Source organism: Bos javanicus, chromosome 18 (assembly GCF_032452875.1).
Source record: "Bos javanicus breed banteng chromosome 18, ARS-OSU_banteng_1.0, whole genome shotgun sequence".
Taxonomy (NCBI): Eukaryota; Metazoa; Chordata; class Mammalia; order Artiodactyla; family Bovidae; genus Bos; species Bos javanicus.
The window spans coordinates 36,309,756-36,325,199 of record NC_083885.1 but is presented as its reverse complement, the minus strand read 5'-3'; the positions used below and the strand labels follow the sequence as shown (position 1 = coordinate 36,325,199).

At 38.3% G+C, this 15,444-nt stretch overlaps 1 protein-coding gene across 2 annotated transcripts in view; it reads right to left on the bottom strand.

The window, feature by feature from the left end:
- TANGO6 (transport and golgi organization 6 homolog) overlaps positions 1–15,444 on the bottom strand; it is a 184,537-nt gene that overhangs the window by 128,331 nt on the left and 40,762 nt on the right. For both annotated transcript variants that reach the window (XM_061387714.1, XM_061387715.1), the window contains exons 8-11: positions 11,588–11,700; positions 9,746–9,922; positions 6,862–6,988; positions 4,945–5,136 (exon numbers count right to left, since the gene is read on the bottom strand). In XM_061387714.1, coding sequence (XP_061243698.1) covers positions 4,945–5,136; positions 6,862–6,988; positions 9,746–9,922; positions 11,588–11,700 — 609 coding nt within the window. The remainder of the gene's footprint in view (positions 1–4,944; positions 5,137–6,861; positions 6,989–9,745; positions 9,923–11,587; positions 11,701–15,444) is intronic.

Below are 15,444 nucleotides of genomic sequence, written 5' to 3'. Positions count from 1 at the left end.
AGAAAACTAAGATCATAGCATCTGGTCCCATCACTTCATGGCAAATAGATGGGGAAACAGTGGAAACGGTGTCAGACTTTATTTTTCTAGGCTCCAAAACCACTGAAGATGGTGACTGCAGCCATGAAATTAAAAGACGCTTACTCCTTGGAAGAAAAGTTATGACCAACCTAGATAGCAAATTCAAAAGCAGAGACATTACTTTGCCAACAAAGGTCCGTCTAGTCAAGGCGATGGTTTTTCCAGTGTTCATGTATGGATGTGAGAGTTGGACTGTGAAGAAAGCTGAGCGCCGAAGAATTGATGCTTTTGAACTGTGGTGTTGGAGAAGACTCCTGAGAGTCCCTTGGACAGCAAGGAGATCCAAGCAGTCCATTTTGAAGGAGATCAGCCCTGGGATTTCTTTGGAAGGAATGATGCTAACGCTGAAACTCCAGTACTTTGGCCACCTCATGCAAAGAGCTGACTCATTGGAAAAGACTCTGATGCTGGGAGGGATTGGGGGCAGGAGGAAAAGGGGACGACAGAGGATAAGACGGCTGGATGGCATCACCGACTCGATGGACCTGAGTCTGAGTGAACTCCGGGAATTGGTGATGGACAGGGAGGCCTGGTGGGCTGCAATTCATGGGGTCGCAAAGATTCGGACACAACTGAGCGACTGAACTGAATTGACTGAAGCTCCATGAGAGCACAGATATGTCTGTTTTGTTCACTGCTATGTCTCTGATACCCAGAAGAGTAGGTGGCACATAGTAGGCCCTTAATACATATTAATGGAATAAAAGAACTTGGGAGTTGGAACAGGGCTCTGAATCAGTAAAGACCATTCCATGCCTCATTCTTCTCTGCATTATCTCACATACTAATATACCATTTGCCAACACAGTTTTTTTTTCCATTGTATGAATATATCACAATTTATTAATCATTCTTCTAATGAACACAGTTTTTAAAATTTTTCATCTTTCATCCAGGAATTCTTCAATATGCATTTGTAACAAATAGAGAGATGTGTCTTTTTACATAACTGTGCTGTGTTTAGACGCTCAGTCGTGTCCGACTCTTTGTGACCTCATGGACTGTAGGCCACCAGGCTCCTCTGTCCATGGGGACTTCCCAGGCAAGAATACTGGAGTGGGTTGCCATGCCCTCCTCCAGAGGATCTTCCCAACTCAGGGATCAAATCCAGGTCTCCTTCATTGCAGGCAGATTCTTCTTTACTGTCTGAGTCACCAGGGAAGCCCAAGAATACTGGAGTCGGTAGCCTATCCCTTCTCCAGGGGATCTTCCTGACCCAGGAATCAAACTGGGGTCTCCTGCACAGCAGGCGGATTCTTTACCAACTGAGCTATCTGGGAAGCCCCTTTTACGTAACTACCTTTACTACAAATACACAAAAAACAAATTATTTATATCTTCTAACACTGGGTCCATGACTTTCACAGAAATGTCTTGGTACAATTGGTTTGTTTGAATCAAGAACCACTCATTACACTTCCCTGATAGGTCTCAAGTCCCTTTTAAGCTGCAACAGCCCTGTCCCTCCTTAATGCCATTTATCTGATGAAGAAACTGGGTCATTTGTACTATGGAATTTCCTGCATCATGGATTTGGTTAATTGCTTCTTCATTGCACTTAATTTGCTCCTTTATCCTGTGGGGTGGTGAGGGGATGGGGGTTGTTTTATATTGTTTGGGGGTTTGGAGAGGAAGAACACTTCCTGGTGGTATGGCATATGTCGTACTGCATTACATGAGAGGCACATCATAATGTCTGCTTCTCTTTTTATAGTGATGCTAAGATTACTCAGCCCAGTGAATTCCCTGGCAGTCTAGTGATTGGGATTACTTGCTTTCACTGCTGAGGGTGCAGGTTTAATCCCTGGTTGGGGAACTAAGATTCCACAAGCCACACAATGCAACCAAAAAAAAAAAATAATCAGAATAAGCTGAAAAAAAAAAAAAAGAATAAGCTGAAATATATAGGGAAACATATACGAACACTCTTTCTTTGACTCTCTGAAATGAGTCAAAGCGTCAGACATCACTGGGCAACTGAACAACGACATACTGATATTAGCATTAACCCTGAAATTAACCAAAAATAAAATGGACAGGCAGATGGAGATATAGATAAAAATGTGATAAAGCAAATACAGTAAAAGACTAATGACAGAATCTAGGTGGTGGACATCCAGATAATCACTATAAAATTCTTCGAAATTTTTGAAAGTTTTTATAATTAAATGCTGGGAGAAGAAAGGATCAAATGGTTTGGGTATATTTGGCCTAATACATTCATTATAAAGTATCCCTAATGGTTTTTGTAGACACTGATGATTGCTACCTCAATCGATTATTTCATTAGGGGATTGCAAAATATTGATATAATTTTCTAGTTCTCATTTTGAATTTTCCAGCTGTGGCTCTTACACAAAGAAAAAAATTTCTTCATTGACTAATTACATGGAAACATAGTTCCCACAGGAAAGATAAATGTCTTATTCTTTCCCTGCATTTATCGATTTACAAAGTAGTGAACTGATCACCTAGGAACCTCCAAAGATGTCCTACAAGATACCTTTTGGGGGGGAACTAGATGCATTTCAATCCACTGCAGGCATTATTCTCTTTCATGCTCAAATTGTCCTACCTGTGGTCAGTGGGAGCCCCTCCAAAGTTAACTTCTGAACGCTACTGACATGAGCCTGTTAATCTCAGACTGCTTCCTGGTTTTCAAGCACAACAAGATGTCCTGAGGCTTACACTGTACAATTTCTGCCCTGGACCTTTAATCCAATGAGCTTTGTGTTCTTCTGGTAGGAAGTGGTGATTAGAAACTATAATCTGGTACTAGTGATGCTTAGGGCTACTGGACTGTCATTGCTTCTTGGCACAGACAATGGACTGAGCTAGGAAATATCTGTTTTTAAAAATGAGAAAAATAAACTATGAGTTCAAACAAACACTTCCAGTTAAAATTTAATATGACAGGGGTTCTACTTAACTTAAATTCATTAAACTCTTTTATTTTTTATACTGAAAGTCTTCATTCCTAATGATATTAACAAAATTACTTTTAATTTATTACTTATAATTTATCCATATGCATGTATGTATTTCAAAATAACATACCAAAATTATCACCATCACTAAGTCTACAAGATGCAGTTTAGTGGGGTTTTGTGTGGTCCTTTTTGTCATGATACAGTTCAACCTCAGATGAAGGAAAATTTAATGGGACAAATCACTTTTGTATCAGCCTAATGCCATTGTTCCTTAATTAGGAGCAAAGGGAGATAAGTGGGAAAGTTTAAGTCATATCAGTTTTTAAACCATTTCCCTTTCCAATGGGCATCCTGAGACAAAAACAAGGTCTGGGTGAAAAATTCTTTAGCGAATTGATATAAACACAGGAGAAACAAATCACCCTACTGAGTAATACAGGGTCAATGAACTGAAGGAGTAAGAGGCCAGAAAAGAAATCATGAGCATAAATCTCATTAAACAGGCACGATAAGTCAGAGCTGACAGGCAGCTGCAAATTTTCTCAGCAGGAGCTGTAGTGAAATGCTGCTTAGCAACACCCGAAGGCAGAGGACAATGACGATGATACAAAGAGCTGGAGTGTCAGATTTAAGTGTGACAATCAGACCATCTCACAGCTGATTATTCACCAACCAAGCCACAACCAACTGTGGTAAAGGGTAAAATATGACTACACTGCCTATGCTTTAGTACTTTTAATTCCTACTTTTAAAAAATGCTGGCAAAAGGTTTCCCTAGTGGCTCAGAGGTAAAGAATCTGCTTAGCAATGCAGGAGACACATTCATTCCCTGGTCCAGGAAGATCCCTCATGCTGTGGAGCAGCTAAGCCCATGCACCACAACTATTAAGCCATGTTCTAGAGCCCCTGAGCTCAACCACTGAGTCCATGTGCCACAGCTATTGAAGCCTGCAGGCCCCAGAGACCATGCTCCATAACAAGAGAAGCCACTGCAATGAGAAGCCCGTGCACTGCAATGAAGAGTAGCCCTTGCTTGCTGCAGCTAGAGAAAAGCCCTTTCAGTAGTAAAAATCCAGCACCGCCAAAAATAAATAAATAAATATATATGTATGTAAAAAACGCTGGCCAAAAAAAAAAAAAAAAAAAAAGGCTGAGCCATTAAATTCAAGCACTGATCTGATCCACAGTTACTTGATCCTGAAGGCACTAAATAAAATCTGTAAACTTCACTGGCAAAATAAAAAGGCAACAAAAATACTTCACAGGTTGTGATAAGCTGTTAGAGGACCTATAAAATTCAATGTGATCATTAGTGATTTTTTTTTTTCAAATTTGAGTTTTAATCATTCTCAACATTTTTTTTTTCCTGCCATGACATATAGCTTACAGGATCTTAGTTCCCAGACCAGGGGTTGAACCCGTGCACTCTGCACTGAAAGGCCAGAGTCCTAACAACTGGACTGCCAGAGAAGTCCCTCATTCTCAACTTTTAGTGTACATTAAAATTATCTATGGAGCTTAAAATAAAAAATACATATGCCCAGACTCTAATGTAGACATACTGAATCAGAATTTCTAAAAGTGGGCTGGGCATCAATATTAGGAAAAAGATCCCAGGCAATTTATTTGCACCAAAAGTTGAAAACCACTGAGATATATAAATATTTAAAACAGTTCTGTTTTATGTGCACAAGAACCACTTCAAGAGCTTGTTAAACATGACAATTCCCAGGACCTATGAAAGTACTGATTCTCTTAGTCTGGTGTGGCTCAGTAATTTACTTTTAACCAGAATTCCAGGTGTAGCACTGATACAAGTGTCATCAAAACACACTCTGAGTGACATTTTAAAAAATATCTTTGGGAAAGAATGAAAGAAACCAAAACAGACAAATACCACCAGGCTGGGATCCGTTATGTGGCAGCCACTGACCTGAGTGATGTTGGTGAATATCTGCTCAGACATTCTCTCACACAGAAGAGCCACCAGTTGGAGAACCAGCAGCTTCCGCTCCTGACCTTCCACCAGAAGAGTCTGGTGCTGTTCTAATTCCAAAAGGCTTTTGTTGGAGAAAGACTTCATTTTTAACTCTGTTTCATCTTCCACAGCCACGTGAGTTAATTCCTATCAGTGTGGGAGAAAAGAAAAAGTAAAGAAAAATCCTACAGAACTAAGGACTTTAAAAACAGAAAACTCATTTGAAATGTATATATGGAGAACCAGTCTCTGTTCATTACAGCATTAGTTATAATAGCCAAAAACTGGAAACAAATGTCCTTCGATAAGAGAATGAATAAGCTGTGATGTATTTACTATATTGCAGCAGTTGAAATAAATGAACTAGATCTACACAGATATCAATATAATCTTAAAAACACAACTGAATGGAAGAGGTAAGCTGCAGAGTAATACATATATCAATGTGCCAAGTATATGAAAATGATAAACTTTACAATAAAAATCATAAACACACACAAAGAACTAGCCTGACAAACTACTTACTTTATCACTATTTTTATGATCTCTACCACTAGCCTCCCTTGAACTGAGGTCATATAACATTTCCAAACCCTTTTCAGTGACTATTAGATGCTTTTACCACCAGAGTTCTTTTTCCCTAGGATATTCAGAACTGAACTTCTACTAACAGGTAATTCATTACTGTGGGTTTTATAAGATTTTCCCTAGCTTTCATCTGTAAATTTCCGTGGGAAAGGAAAACCTTAAGTTCCATAATAATGAATACTTTAACCACAGTATTAATAACTGACAGTTTAGAGCAGTGGTGCCCAACTGTTTCTGGGCAATTTTGCTCTCCAGTGGGCACTTAGCAATGCTGAGGGACATTTTTGGTTGTCATAACTGGGAGATGACACAGACATCTCTGAGTAGAGGTCAGGGATGCTGGTAAACATCCTATGATGGACAGGAAGCCCCCACTCAAAGAAACAAATACCTAGCCCAACATGTCAATAGCACCAAGGTAGAGGAACTTTGGTTCAGAGCAAAGCCCTTTGACTTTTTGAAACAAATTTTAAAAAATCATCCAATTAGGAGAATATTTTCTTGGGATGTTATTTACAGTGAGTGGCTGCACAGGGGTATGAATGTGAATAAGAGAGGTGAGAAACCTCAAAAAAGTATTCCCCACTTCAATTCTAGGAACGTTAGCCCTGATTTCCTCCTCTCATTCTCCCAACCCACACCAACCTTAAACTCCAAAGACATTCTCTTAGAGTGGACATTTTCTTTAGGGAAAATACCAAAGAAGGCAGAGATCAATGACAGGGAATCAGAGACACTGATTCATGGTCTCTAACAATGCAAATAAGGAGTAACAGGGTGTAAGTTACTGACATTAGAGCAAAAGAAAACAAAGCCACCAGACTAAGAAATAAACCCGGAAAAGGCTTCAAGTGGCTACAAAATGAAATGAGAGGGGCAGAACTGCTAAATCTCCTTTGCAAATACCTGACAAAACAACAGTCAGAAAGGATGAGGGATTATTCCACAGCTGTAAAACCTGCTATTAACTTCAAAAGAGTTCTTACTGTCAACACAGAGCAAAGATTAACCCTTTCGTAGATCAATCGCTTTACTTTGGTCATCTCTAAAAATTCAGTGGAGATTACCTCGCAAAGGAGTTCGATCCTATGTATACTGCTGAAGGTAAATTTCTTTTTGACTGAACCAAAGGCTACTGAAAAGAAAATATTACCCTATGAACTTTATTTCTCCTAAATTAAGACCTAATTTTAGAACCTAAAATTATGACTGCCTGGCAAATTCAAAGGTGCTCCTGATACTACCCTAGAATAAAAATGACAGTGAGCTATACACAATTCTTACCTTCAAGCAGAAGATGAAGAAGTCACCTGCTAAACCACATTCCTGGCAATGGGACAGCAAGCCCCCAAGGTGCTCCACTCGGCACTGCTCTGAGGACACCTTTTGGTACAGGGCTTCATCTTCATCACTGCAATGCAGGGGGAGATTTATTTCCCAGAGTTATTCTTTTTTTTTTTTTTTTGGAGACCCCATTAATAATCTTCTAAAGTAACATGTTAATTTCATACAGTAAATCATTATAAAGCTCAAAAATGTTTAAATTATTTTCCTGTTTCTCCATGCTGAAAAAGTTATTTATTCTCAGAAGCTAGGCTATCATGTTTTGTATAGTCATTTGCTCAAATGGGGAAAAGATTCATTTGAAGACGGACGTTGAAAGATCACTATTGATATTATTTCAATAAGCTTCAAATGCAATGAGGAATTAAAGTACAGGTTTATGCATATATTCTGGTTCCTGAAGAAGAGAAGAGACAAGAAAAGGCTGAAAAGTGAGGCCAGACCACAGAGAATGTTGGATGCCAGTCAAAGGAGCTTGGATTTTTTTCAATGAGCTGCTAAGGGTTATGAGCAGTGGGAAAAAGACATAATCTTCATAGGAAGAGATTCAGTCAATCTCAGTGAGCCAATTGTTGACTTGTAAAAATCCATAGATTCAGAAAACTGAGCAGGCTGAATTTCCAAGTAATACTGTGGCTAAATTATCAAAAACAGTGTTGTGATTTCTGCAAAAAGTTTAAGGAAAATTCTCATAAGGTACTATGGCTTCTAGTTTTCATTCATCAGACAAGTGAAAAAGCCAACATATAATATTCTTATACTATATCACGTAAATAAATACAAAGGTACAGAAGATACACTAAAAACAAGACGCTAAAATCGTGTAAACTGTGATTAGGACAGTTGGTAACTTTTGTTTCCTCTTTATGCTTTTTTATATTATACAAAGAACATTTACTATTTTTGTGATGAAAGAACAAAACTTCTTTCAGATTAAATTGAGGGAAAAAATGACAGGTGTTGCTTCATTTCAGTGAAAAGTACAATTATTAAAGTTAATTTAGCAAACAGTCTCACTGGGCAGTATGTCCCAATCTGCTGGTTCACTAGTAACATAGTATTTATAATCCTTTAGTAGAATGAATCACCTAGAAGTTAAGTTTAGGATTACTTCCTATATTATCCTATCTTTTAGAGATCATTCATGTTATCTCCAACACATTTTAAGTTAGAAGAAAAGCTGAAATTGTGTCTAACCTTCTGTGAACCATCTTATCAAAATGAAATACCATATTCAAAGATTCTTTAAAAAATAAAAAAAGACATGCTAACAATTACCTTCAGAAGCATTGTTTTATTCATTCTTAAAACTGCAATGGAAGAATCAATTTCAAATAGTCATATTTAGCTCCAGAAAAGTAAAAATTCTGGATCCAAAGATGATAAAATCTAAGCTGCTCTTCTAGTTTCTTTAATCAGACTTCTTATTGATAACTAATGCTGCTGGGCAGAATGGTGGAGTGAAAGGTAAGTGGCGATAAAAACCACGGGCTTGGGGGATGAACACCATGAGCAGTTTTAAAAGAAATCGTAAACACACACACCAGACACCACCACCACCCCACCATCCCAGTCTGGTACAGTGTCAACTTACTGGAGAAATGGAGTGTCTTCAATATGTAATGGAAGCTATGGACCCTATTTTCAGCAAAGAATCTGTATTTGCATATAAAAAATCCCTTGTGTGTAATTTCAAGGGGATTATAGAGTCCCAGAAGTCCATGTAGAGACCCCTAGTTAAGGATCTATCGCTTCTGGCAGTGAACGGAGATTCATTCTATCACTGCCTATTTACTTTTTTTCCTGCCAAAGAGAGAAACTATAGTTTCAATAGAAACTATTGATTTTGACATACTTGCACTAAAGACTTGTTAAGATAGCACTAAGTTTTAACTGCTGATAAGTCAAATACTATGAAATTTTCTATGCAGTCACTAAATTGGTTCTAAACTGTTCCAAAGTGGTTTTAAATAAAAATGACAAAAAATATTAAGCTCCCTTTGTTCAGGGGCATAGTTGTAACTGCAAAACCTACACTGATGGTTCTATTTGCAATCAATATTTTTTTTCTGTTCGAAAAATAGAAAAATTTTCTGATTGAATACGTGTTTTAAAACTTAACCAAAAAAAAAAAACTTAATCAAGCTGACCATGAATAAAAATATTAAACACTTTAACAAACAGCAGGACTTTGAATGTGATATGACATTTGAGTAGAGCAGCTGCCACCAGTTAAATATTACATGGACTCTGATCAACAAGAATTTATGTTCTGAGGTGGTAACATATACACATATCACCCAGAAAATGGAAATAATGTAAAATACATTTGTGAGACATAGGAGAAATAAATTATCCATTCCACTAACATCAGTTAGCTGCTTTCTAAACAATCCCTAAGAGAAACAAACCTCTATCACAAAATTACCGTAAGAGTGCTCTGAGAGAATTTCCCTTAGGAGTAAGTCTGACTCTGAACACACATATACCATTTTGAATGTCAGAAAGAGAACTGGATTGTTACAGTGTTGAGGGTGAAAGGTGTTTGCCAATTACTCTGATTCACTGGCAAAGACTCTGCGAAATAAGTGGGCTTGTTATGACACAGAGCTGTGAGACTGCAGTAAACTGCACCTATTAGTTAGCATCTAGGAAAAACCTGGAGGATCATTTAAGGGTCACCTTTCACTTAGAGATTATAAATAACACCTCAGCTGCTAATTTCTGGTTTCCTTTCTATCAGCGCCCCTTAGTGGACAAGTCATAGAACAGCCTTTTGGGTACAATTAAATCTGAAGAGAGAGCAAAGAATGGGTGGACTCACCAAAAGGCCTCTTTGATGGTGATCATAATGCCGCCCTGAGTGGCAGCTCTAAAGTGGCACAGAGAATGGAGAGCGGGCACAGATTTGTCCAACCCTGCAAATCCTTTCAGGCTAGCAATTGCCTTCTTTCTCTCCAGTCTCCCCAGAATCCATAATAAGATCTCTTGGCAAAGTGACCTGGCAGAAAAAAGCAGTTATAAATGAGCTTGTCATCATACTCTACATGTCTAACAAGTTAACACAGAAAAAGAAAGAATGACTGTCAGGTTCCATGCATTCTTAACGCTGGCACAATCACCTAGTATTACTGACGTGTGGGAGCGGAAACTATGCTTAAGAATTTCAGAAAGCAAACATCCTGAAATTTGATGAGCGACTGACTAATCTCTGGCTGTAGAAGCAGCTCTGATATGACACATGAGCCCCACATGGTTTTTTTTGTTAATTCCAAGTGTACTCACTGCCTTTGGACCAGGCACTGTGAAAGAATGCTGGCACGGATCAAACCATCTACCGTCAATGGGACCAATAACTGGTGACCAAGAAATAGTACACCAGCAAATTCTTGCTGATTCCTTATCCCCTCTTAACTGTGCCAGTCAACCAGGAGAGAAGTGGAATAAACGTTTGCTTCTTCCTTCTCAGTCTGATGAGACATGATAGTGCTGTGAGGACTTCAATTTCAAAACTAGAACAAGAGTTATTATAGGAATGGTCTTCAGAAGCCAAATTCACACATTTATACCCTCCATCTTCCAATGCACTTTCTCTTGTCACTTCCCTCATGGCTGTAGGCCTCAGTGACACCCTAACCAAAAGGCAATATGTAAGCTGTGAATAATATGCCAGACTGAGTACTTCCCTTTATCAGTTAACAATGATGATGATAATGACTATTTATTGAGCTTATAATTTGCCAAGGACAGTGCTATACACTTACTTCAATATAGTTAGTCTTCATAATAACCCTATGAAGAAGATAATATTACTGTGTATGAGATTACATATGGGGGGATTTCCAAACACCAAAAATCAGAATTCTGTAGGACTTTGGAAAGGATAGAAATTTTTTAAATTTTTGTTGGAGTATAATTGATTTGCAATGTTGTATTAGTTCCAGGTGTATAGCTAACTGAATTAGTTATACATATATCCACCCTTTTTTAAGGTTCTTTTCCCATATAGGCCGTTATCGAGTATTGGGTAGAGTTCCCTGTGCTATACAGCAGGTCCTTATTATCTATTTTATACCTAGTAGTGTGTATGTGTCAATCCCAATCTTCCAATTTAAGTCTAATAAGGAGAGAGAAACAACACAAATCACTGTGAGAACAGTGTCCATACATAATGAGTCCCACTTAAATTTCAATACAGAAGATTATTTTCTGGATGACTGAGGAACTCCTTCTTTCTCATTAACACTGTGCACAAACACCAAATCCAGGCCTAAATTACAGAGTGCCACATTCAGATCCAGGTTTCCCAAACTTGATTTCTAATTGCTCACAAGGTGTTCATGGTCTAACCTCTATTTCCTCCTCCCCAGACATACAGTAGCAGTATTGTTCACTGGTCAAACAGGGGCATGCTCATACGTGTACAGAGATTTTCCCTCTGATGTCTAAAACAGAGGCTGAGGAAGGTCATTCTAGAAACTAAATCCAATTCCCCTGCAATCTGCAAAGCACTCTTTCTTTTCTAGAGGACTGTCAGAAGTTTTTCTGACCTTGAAAGAAAAAATAAAAAACAACTACGAAGGGGCATAAGTCATATTCAAAAGAAGAACAACATGCAAGAAAGACTTCACTGTTTACAAACAAGAAGGTTCTCTAGGTTGTTTACCTTAGATGAGACACGCTCTGCTTGGTAAAACAGTAAAGAGAGAAGAGGACTCCCAGGACAGGAAGCAGAGAATCCACCAAAACTGATAAAGGTTCATTCCCGACCACATACACCTAGGGAAAAGGACACAGCGGTACAGTGAGTGCAAGGCCTGAGAAATGGGAGTCAAACACCGCACACATATCAGCAGGGCTGAAGGCTTACCTTAAGTAACACTCCAGTCCTAAGGTGAACATTTTTAAGTCTAAGGCTAAGGAAAACACCTGAGATTGGCAGACAGGTTGAAACACAGCGAGACTGAAATGAAGTATCACCCTTCATGCATGCAGCCTGAAGAACTGCTGGGGAACCAGGCAGATGGACCCATTTTCTGACCTATTCCTTTCCTACTTCTGACTAGCTCAGAGCCTCCTCATCTACTATTCATCTATACAATAGTTATCTTACTGCTAAAGGCCCTGCTACTAGGACTAACAAGCAAACAGAAAAGCTTAAGACTAGATTTGAAAGAAAAAAAAGCAAAATAAAAGTTTGCTCTAGGTTTGTCCTTTTTTTTATTTGTTTTTATTTATTTATTTGGCTGTGCTGCGTCTTAGTTGCAGCATGCAGAATCTTCTACCTGTGGCACATGGGATCTAGTTCCCTGACCAGGGATTGAACCCCGGGCCCCCGGCATTGGGAGCACAGAGTCTCAGCAACTGGACGACAAGGGGAAGTCCCTAGATTTGTCATTCTCCAGATGTGACTGCCACATGGGCAAGTCCTATTCTCCCCAGTTCAATCAATGTGCACCTAAATCTGCACTGGCTTTATAGGGTTAAGTGTGTGAGGATGCTGAAGCTTATTAACAATAACTATGTTAAATATTTTATTTGTACCTTTCAAAAAGGATTCAACAAACTTTTCTGAATACATACTGGAATCAAACTACTGTTCTAGGCACTGCACTACTCTGAGTATCAAGGTGAAGAAAAATTGTTCTCTTTCATTGCTTGTGATCTAACAGGAAGAATAAAATGAGTTAAAACAATAATACTGTTGTTATTATTCAAGGTGGATAATTTAAAATACCTTACAAAGTGCTAAAATGCTATTCAAAACTCCAATCAAGCATAATAGGATTTTAAAATGTACTTAATTCTATTCTAATAAATTAACTAAAACCTGATGGTGTCAACTGTAATAATAATAAAAGAAGAAAAAAGAGGCTCTGACGATGATTACACACTTGACAATGGAGCACACACATGTGTTCCAGGAACTATGCTAGGATTTTTATCTTCCAGGTACCAGGTTAGATTCTTTTAAAGAGCTGGCTCATTGAAATTATAACAATCTCACAAAGTCTGTATTAGCAGATCTATTTTTTTTTTAGTATAATTGGTTTACAATATTGTGCTAGTTTCTGCTGTACAAGTGAATCAACTCTACATTTGCATACATTCCAGCTGAGACTCCCTGTGCCATACAGCCCACTAGCTACTTTACACACGGTAGTACATATATGTCAATCCTGCTCTCCCAATTTGTCTCGCCTTCCGCTTCCTCCAAGGTGTCTGCATGTCTGCTCTCTACAAGCAGACCTATCTTAAAGGGTGAAGAAAGGAAAACTTAGAAGAGGCCCTAATTAACACAAAGAGGAGTGAGGTGGAAATCAATGATGGGAAACTAAAGGTCAAGGAGGCACAAGCTGGAAAAATCTCTGTGCTTTTCCAGAGAACCCTGTCCCTTTAAATCAACCCTAATTTTTCATACTCCTTAAGCCTCCCAACTCCTCTGTGGAGCCTGATAACGAAGGAGCCAGCTTCCTGTGCATGATCTAATCTCCATAAGCCCAGCTAAATGAGGTACATTGTATGGCAGTGTTCAGAAATAATATGCAGGCCTAATTATGATATCACAAATTACAGGAGGTAAAAAAGGAGATCCCCCAGATAACGTAAGGGCCTATTGTTTGGCTCTGGATTGTGTGTTCCCAGAGGTAATCCCTGTGGAGCCATCCTTCCTTACCAGCATCTTCAACACAAAAAACTAAAAAACAAATGAAGCTAAATCTGTATTATTTACTGGGCCAAAGCACTTCAAACTTTAACATGAATTCATATCAAGCACATCTCTCAGAGGGTATGCTGTTGTTGATAAATTCCTCCAATGCTTAAATTCTCTGCTAATACTTTTCTATATTTTCTTAGAAGGAACAGAAAAAACTGTAGTTAACTTATACAAATGAAAATGTTATCCATTTTTACATAAAGGTGGAGCACATGTTTACTGAGTGCCAATTTTGTGAGACATATTCGTGGTTCTAAGGATATAGTGGGAAACAAATTATCTGCTTCATTCTAGCGAGAGGACAGAAACTAAACAAATATAAAATATCAGGTAGTGAAAATGCTAGGAAGAAAAACAAGTTTAAAAGGACAGAGAGTGATGAGGGGAAGACCATGTGAAAAGAGGGAGAAATTAAGAGTAACTCTTATCAAGTCACCAACTAATAAACCATTAAGTCCATAGATAAGAACAGAGAAAAAAAATTTTTTCAAAGTAGAAAGACTGAAAGTCTCCTTTGGCTCAAACTGATCAATTAGCTTTTTCTATGAGCATTCAAAGAACTTGAATGACTTCTGCTTGATACAAACAGGATTGTCACCTCCCTTTCAACATTCATTCAGTTAAAATTCTTCCTTGGACTGAGCTCCAATTTACTTCTCTTTAAATGTCCTTACTGGAAGTATATCTATTTTCCAAAAATTTTGGACTGATCATCTAAAACAATCATCAAAATCTGTTTTTTTTTTAAATCCACCCTACAATTGCTCTGCATCCTAATGATCAGACAGCATTTTACAGATGAAAGACAGGCAGTGGTACTTATGAAATTGATCCAGCTTAAGTTCTACCTCTTCCATAGGCCTGCTCTATTAGTTCATTGTTCAACAGTCCATTCATTCATTCTCTAATTCAAATAACCATTAAGCAAATAATCACCATCAATGACTTTTCTTCTATAAATTCCAGAAGCATTTTAGAGCTTGTAACATATAATCGGTCCTTGCATATACAGTTATCTCTGACCTCTTCAACTAGCCTGGAAGGCAGAAGTCAAGTTTCCTACTTTAGCACCTGTACGAATAGATGATTAAGTTGTGTTACCTGAATTTTTGGTGAATAAGCAGTTGAAACGCAGCAGTATACAATTTAAAGGCACCCAACTGTTACCGCTTTTATTAAGCAATCAGCAACAACCATTTATTGCATGTCTCCTCAAGAATGAACCAGGTATTCAGCTAAATATTTAACATATAATCAATCCTCACAAGAGTCTTGCAAGTTAAGCATTTTATTCTTATTCTAAAACCGTGGAAAACTGAGGCTCAGAGAAGCGAAGTTAGGTGGGCAAAGGCAGACTGTTAGGAAATGGCAGGGCCAGGATGAACCCACATCTGTCTAACATAAAAGGCATGCACAACCTAGAGACAGAAAACAGATTAGCAGCTCCCAGGGTTGAAGGGAGGGAGAAGTGGGAACCAAATGCTTAATGGGTATGGGGTTTACATTTGGGATGATGAAAAAGTTCTGGAACTAGCCAGTGGTGATGATGGCTGTGCAACACTGTGAATGCCACTGAATTATACATTTTAATGTAAAATGTATAATTTTATGTTATGTGTGTTTTATCACAGTAAAAAAAAAAAAAAAAAAGAGCAAAGCATATACCCCATGGCCTCTCAATACTGATCTCTTGTGCATAATATTTTTCTTTCTTCAATCCCTAACCCATACCAACTTTATCCCTGCTGGAGCCCCTCAGAATCAGTGGATCCCAGCTTGTTAGGCTATTAATGGCCCTGTTTCTG